General features: G+C 46.5%; 1 protein-coding gene across 7 annotated transcripts in view; it reads right to left on the bottom strand.

Moving 5' to 3' along the window:
• The window catches only part of LOC105566305 (four and a half LIM domains protein 2), a 132071-nt gene that overhangs the window by 24450 nt on the left and 100234 nt on the right, over positions 1-7387 (bottom strand). The window contains exon 1 of one of the 7 annotated variants that reach the window (XM_012020205.1): positions 2717-5666. The exons of 5 other annotated variants lie outside the window; for them this stretch is intronic. In XM_012020205.1, the coding sequence (XP_011875595.1) occupies positions 2717-4357 (1641 nt within the window). In that variant the 5' untranslated portion in view covers positions 4358-5666. Of the gene's footprint in view, positions 1-2650; positions 5667-7387 lie in introns of those variants that run through there. One more of the 7 variants, XM_012020204.1, reaches the window with a different exon arrangement.

The following is a 7387-nucleotide window of genomic DNA, read 5'->3' on the forward strand; positions in this document are numbered from 1 at the left end:
CAACGTATTGAAATAGCCGATCGTAAATAATGGAGATATCGAAATGTCGCGGCGTAGGTAAGGGACACCAGTAATATAATATTACGCGGGCCGGAAGAGGGTGGGATTAAAAATATTCGGGCGACGCCTAACGAAAAAGAACGTGGCATCTGATGAATTTCGGCGTCGACGGTGGAGTCTCGTCGTCGTGTAAATGTCGTGCTAGATGCGCGCGCGGGCACGATGTGTACGTATATTATTTGCAGACGGGTATGAGATTGATATTTTGGGAGACCCCACGCGAGAGGCACACGGCACCAATAAACGCCGCGGCACCGACGAGGGCTGCTCCGCGCAAATATCAAATGCGTTTTGTTATGGCGTTTGCGTACCGCTCTCGCCCGATTGCGAGATTACATCCCTCGCACGCCTGAGAAATCGCTGATAAAACAAGGTGGCCGGCGTTAATTGTTCCCAGCACCATAATTGCATAATTGCTCGTGGAACCTGAATGCCGTTGTATCGTGACACATCTCGAGCATGATTTCTAATTTTGATGGACGTACTCAAGTGTTGTTAATATTAGTTAGTTTCTCGACTGGCAGGACGATTCTATGTTGCCGAAATAGTTGGCTGTCTCAATGGCTCCGGCATCAGACAATTTTAACTATAACCGTCTCTATGACAGGGGTAAGATTATACAAATGTTGAACACATTCGAAATAATATATCGTGATTACGTAATTTAAGATAATTGAGGTACTTATCTTTACAATTATTATACAGTATTAAAAACATCAGTGATTTTTATTCACCGTATCTGGCAATTTTTATAATATAGAAAATTTATTGCGAAAAATATTGCCTCAGCCAGGGTATGAACCTGGACCTCCCTTCTCTCTAGGCGGGCGTCTCAACCAATTCGACCACCGAGGCATATTTTTCGCAATAAATTTTCTGTATTATAAAAATTGCCAGATACGGTCAATAAAAATCACTGATGTTGTTAATTACTTCTGGCGACTTTTAAGAATATTCTTACTAGTTGATACAGTATTAACTTGATAATAGTAATTTTCATTATAATCAGCAATCAACTGGATTTCCGTATATTCGGATCGTTGTAGTGCCAATACTTGGTGACTAATTTCACGAAAGTGGGCGATGGATATGTCTGTCGATAGAGAAGCGCGTGGGATCCTTTAGTAACGAATGCTTGCTTTGCGTAGCCAAATATTCGAAATATTTTGGGAACAAGAATTGCGCAAGATCGGAAGCGACTATGTGTGAGATTCCACGCGACGTGTGTCTGAGCGCGAGGGAGATTTTCTTTAGAGTGTAGAGTAGGAAAAATAAAGTTAGTGAACTGCCCGCGGAGGTTCATTCAAATTGCCTTGTCGAATAATATTTATTGACACGTTGCACCGCGTGAAATAAAAACCGACGATCGGCGGCGATTATTTTTAGTCGCCAAATACGCTGGATATTAAAAGACTCCATTCGTCATGAAATCTGCTCGTGGCTATAAATGCGCGGCTTTTGAACGTAGCGAGTAAATGCTCTGGCTGAGAGTAAATCCCTGCTTTTTTAACTCAACTCGTACAGATTACAACTGCGGGTCCGCGATAGCTACATTAGCCATCGCTTGCGACGTGAGAAGTGCGGAAGTTCATCCAGGTTTTTTTATAGCTAACGTAAATGGCTTTCGTCAAACATAAACCACTTCGATTCAATAAATAGGCAAATAAAATGTTGCAGTAATTCACGCATAGAACAATCACCGACACCATTCAGTCTCTTTCAGACTTTTCCTTCGAGACCACTGTGATCATTATTTTATTTTTAATTATTTTATGTGTCTCTGTGCGACATGTTCGATTCAACAAAGAATTTCCAACTCACTTTATAAGAACATTTTACCTGACTTCTCCCACGAACAATTTTTTATTTATACATAGTTACAAGCACATGGATTTCTCATAATCTCTTACAGCGGTAACTGAACTTTGGAATTGAAACATGAAGATTGGAAAAATTAGAGTCATGAGAAAATAACGCGAGAATCAGGTTAATTGTGAAAAACTTTCGAAATCTTACGCAGATTGGTACAATCAACAATCCCTTCTCGAAAGGGAATAATAAAATAATTTAATTACGCAGGATAAAATTGTGATTATCATAGATTATTGTGATTATTATTGTGACTCGTATCATTTAAAATACATTCTTATTGCCAGAAGGCAATCAATCGCTGCAAAATTTGTCACGTTCTCACACGTCCAATCGCAACATCTCGAAGAACATAGGTACAATTAGTTTAAAACAATAATGATTTTTGTATCGTTTGTAGTATATTCATTGAATTGAGAATTTTTTATGTCGTTACCACAATTCAAGATCGATTCTGAGTTATAAGAAGAACCACCATTTTGTAGTGTATTAACAGAAGTCGCAAAATTTATAATTGCACAAATCCGGTTGGTTTGCTATTAGAAAACTTGATATAGAAGAAGTTAAAAATAATTATTTGATACTATTGTTTTCTGAGCCGGGCTATATTTATATGAAATATTGAATTGTTCTATCTTCTGTAAAAGATCACAAAAATATTTGAAACTAAGGATTTATGCAATCATAAAACTTGGATGGCTTTGATTGTCAAGCGTATTACCCAGAAGGCTTTGTTCTGATCGGTGTCGGGTGTCGTGTACTGTATAGGTGGCTTTCCGGAACTCACATCCTCCGCGTCCACGAATTCGTCGTCGTCCTCTTCGTACGATGACTTCGCTCTCGAGTCCTCCCTTCTCCTCCAAGTGCTCGATCCCTTCGAACTAACAATCCCGTCGAAAATAACGTCCCTGATTATTTCGTAGTCCTCCTCGCTGGCGTGTTCGAAGCTGGACACTCTCGCCTTCGTCTTGTCTCTTCGCAATCGTTCCACAGAGGTGACGGCGTTAGTGGCTGCGTAAATTTGTTTATCCTGATCGTCTGATCCTGACTGATCTCTCGAGCCGGATCGAAACCTTTTGCTCTTGAAGGACTTTCTGGCGGAGCTACCGCGGGAGGACAAATCTCTTCCGCTCTCGGATAATCCGATGACGCTGCTAACCAGCTCCTCTAAAACATCATCGTCGAACAATATGTCCTCTAAAACGGTCTGTACTTCTACCGAGACGCTTTTCTTACTCTCAGACCTGGACAGCGACGGGCTATTAGTTGGAGATGTGTTCGTTGACATGTCCCTGAACAAGTCGTGCACCGTCTGCACGGATATGTCAGACTTGCGACGTTCTGGATCGTAACTTTTCTTCGACTTCTTTGTGCTCAAATTCTCCGCCGACTTACTAATTTCCGCGTTCTTGGACTTCAGTCGGGTAGGTTTTCTCAGGATCGTAGTGGAGGACTTGCCGGATCTCGGTTTTTTCTGGCTGACGAAGGTCTTCTTCTCTGTCTGATTCTCTTCGGCAGCTGGTCGGACAGTCGAGTCGATTTTCGTAAGATCGTCGGAGTGTTTCTTCATTTTTTTGCTAATGTCGACGTTTTTCGATTTTTTCGATAAATCCGGAGATTTCGAGGAAGACTTTCTCGGTGCTCTTCGCGCGATCTTTCTCTCTTCGTGATCGGATTCGTCGACTGACGAGGCCGATTGCGAGTCCTTGTACCTTTCGACGATCGAAAAGTCATCGAAGGTTTTCATCGTGGGCGCCTCGTTGCCAGAGTCCTTGTCAAAGGACGTATCCACCTCACTCGAGGAGACGGATATTTTGTTTTCCTCGCGGGCAAACGGGATCGGGGTCGGTATCCTGACATACTTTTCAGGCTGCGGCGGAGCCAGCGATCGCACCACTTGCTGCAAACTTTCTCTAATTTCCGTATTGATTTTCTCCAGAAATCTTTTCGTCTCGATATAGTCGTCGTCGTCGTCGTCATTGTAATGTCGATCGGCCTGGACGATCCACGTTTCATCGTCCTGTCGTACGAGATAACTGAAGTCCGGACTAAAACTCAAGTCCGGACTGAGTCTCGAGTCCGGTCTAGAGCCGCCGAGCAAGTACCTGGTGCTGCACTCCGACAGCGTACTTCGACCGTCGAAATTCCTGTCCAAAGATCGGAGCTCGCTTCGCACTCTCAGACTGTACTCGTGCAGATTCTCGAGCTTATGCCTGGCGTCGCGAGGAAGCCTCACGTCGGTCGAGTGACTAAAGCTACAGAGCGAGTCGTGGATGCTCTGAACGTCATTGTCAGCCGGCTTGTGATACGAGAGGCATGGCGTTGGTGGATTGATGCTGATCACCACGCTGTCAGACGCGTGTCGCAGGCACGCCAGCAGCTCCAGGACGCCGACGCAGCCGACCAACACCGACACCAATAAACCCATCTTCGAGCGAATTGTCGACAATGATTCGAGCTCTCTCACTGTTCCTTCACATTTGGGATCGTCGAGGACTTGCGAGTTTGTCTTGTAGACAGAATGATTCGGGTTCTCTCACTGTTCCTTCACATTTGGGATCGTCAAGAACTTACGGGTTTGTCTTGTAGACGGAAATTCAAGTGCGCTCGAGACAAGACCTTTTTTTTCAAAGAATCGTATCAATTATTGAAATTGCAGTTTCCTTTAACATTGATTACTGGTTATATTCGTCGGGTATCTCGTTGCATAATTCAAATGAGTGCTTTCTGCTGTCGTACTTTCAATTAGCTATAAATAATTGTGTTCTGGCAGCGTTTCCAATGATGATCTAATTCTTCACTTTTCATCAAATAAGATCGCATCGTCGCTAATATTAGCTTCACAGACGTCATTAAAATTCGATACCAAAAATCTTTTATGCGACAGACGAATTTTTTTTAATGCAAATTTGTAAAACGGCGACTGATAAACTTCTTTCTACCGATCGATGAAGATCGTATACGATTTATTAATTTTCTCCTCGTCTCGATGACAATTACTGGCGAAATGTCACGTGACAAACGTGAAGGAGAGAAAGATAGAGCGCCAATTCGCTGGAAATCGTACGAGTGTTACGCGCCTACCTTTTTTCAAACTCGTCACGATTTCTACACCGCGCGATCGGGAGAACATACGAATCTTCTCTCTCTCTCGAGAACAGTCGTAGTTTGCAATCTCACAAGCCTGCACGAATACTCTGTATTCCGATCGATGAAGGATAATTTTGGCGGGCGCTTTGTGCGAGCGCGGGAACCCAATCGCAACACTTGTCTTCTGTGGTTCGAATTCACCTAGGCTTTCCGAGAGTACCCCCGCGAGGAGTATTCCGCGCTCGATACCGACGTCCTCCCGAAGGAATATCCAACGAGAGCCCCGACGTGAGACAAATTCGAGATTTCGCGAGGATTTCTCACAATCGCGAATTAAAATGTAGAGAGATACAATTCATGAGAAATTCAACCCTAGGCAACGTTCTCGGGGACATTTCTCTGCATCTCTCCGTAGCCTCATCGGTATTCGGGTGGCCCTGCCTGAAAGCATCGTCACCGGATCGGGGCCCCCGACCTTTCGCGCGAGACAACCTCGTGGCCTCAGCGGCGCGAGCACCGGTCCTCCCGTAAGCACGGTAGTAATTCTTGGTGTCGGTGACGTCACCGGGAAGACAGACGACGATTACGCGATCTCGAGAGGGGGGCCGGACCACCCACGCGTCACTCTTTCTGGTCCACCACTGAGAACGTAGTAAACGTTCTCCACTCATCGATGAAGGCGCGCGTCGCTACGTCTCTTTTCCGCCCCTTTCCTTTCTTCCTCTCCCTTTCGGCGCTCGGTGTCGAAGCGGGTGGACGGCAGCCCGAACGCGGGGATCATGTCCGATCGCGCGATTATCGGCTTATCCATGCGGCCGGATGGCGGCCGGAGCACTGTTTTATTTTCCGCGGGCAAAAGCGGCTGGCCAGGCCGGTGGCCGTCGGCTCGTTATGTCCCGACGTCTCGACGTCGACGTCGACGTCGCGAGACGCCGGTTACGATGCGCGGGGCCCGGCTAAAGGCTAAAGTTAGCCCGAATGTCCCTGAACGCGAGTCCCTGTCCTTAATGCGCGGCTGCGATCAACGGCGCGCGATCGATCGGCGCGGACGGTAATTAGCGGTGCCGATCCGCTGCAGCGGAGCTGCGGCGGCGCTCGCCGCCGCTGCCGCGCGGCCGGTTGCCAATACCGTTCGCCATCGATCGTATCCGTTCAATAAGCGCGGCTTATTCGCCAGGGGAAAAAGTAAACTCGCCGATGTTCGAGTGCGAACGCATCGAATGCGACTCGCGTTCGTTAGAACGACCTGAATATTTCAGCCGCCTGACGTGACGCCGATAGTCCCATATGGCTGCCAGAAGCGTAAATCTGACGTCTTCGGCGAGGTAAACAAAATTTTTATCTTTCTCTGCGAGTGCTACGTTAATTTGGCGCCCGGCCACCGACGATTAACCGATTCATCTCGATTCATCCTGATTGCCCGAGACCCGTTTTCGCTCAAGTCGCGTTAACTGCGGCTGCGATCTTTCCGAAGCTGCGCCTCTCTCTTTGTCACGAAGAAAGATTAAGATTAAAAAGTCCATCGCGTTATTGCAACGTTAATGAAACGCGATATAAACGAGATATAGGAGGATTGACTCTATAATAATTCTATAATAAATTGTAAACTTTACGACATGGACGATAATCCTCTGTTATCGTCTTCTATCGCCGAGAATTATCCGCTGATGCCTTTCGCGTTTTTACCAACCGCGAGATATTTTCCTTTCATTTTCTATCAACGCGCGCGCATTAAAACAAATAAATTGCATCGGGAGGGCAAAGTACAGCTCATTCAATTCAAACAATTCTAAATTTACCGGGGGAGGGGGAATACGGATTTTCTGCTCACTCGGATAACAGTGGAAGCCGAATTCCGCGGGACTGTTAACAGGGTCAAGAATAATTCGGCTGCAATTCTAAACTAGCGATGATTCCCGCGGGCGCGGCGCTTAGAAGCACATGTTTATGCGCGCGTGGTCGGCCGAGAACAGAGCGAGCTTCTGGCGTCACCCGATAGATTTTATTTCGGTTACTTCATCGGTTTGTATGGATCAACGTCAGGATTCACCATCCGTTTTGCGCGCGGTACATCGCTCTGGCGCACCTCCAATGAGGAGATATCGGAGCGGCGGTCCGGGATCGAGCCCCTTATCGAACCCCTCGATGATCCATATTCGCGCGACGCGATACCGTGTGACTCGAACGCGACGGAATCCGAGAAAGACGGATTTCATGGAAGCGACAGCAGGCACCCCCTCCGCGCTCGCCCGTCGATTTATCGCGTCCGAGTCGCGACGCGAGCGGGCAAACAAGATAGTAATGTGACAAAAATGCAGATACAACGGAAACGCGTTGGTCTCATCGACGGCGTAGATTCGCGCGACAC

This window comes from Vollenhovia emeryi, unplaced genomic scaffold (genome assembly GCF_000949405.1).
Source record: "Vollenhovia emeryi isolate VEMERY1.0 unplaced genomic scaffold, V.emery_V1.0 DF939145.1, whole genome shotgun sequence".
Taxonomy (NCBI): Eukaryota; Metazoa; Arthropoda; class Insecta; order Hymenoptera; family Formicidae; genus Vollenhovia; species Vollenhovia emeryi.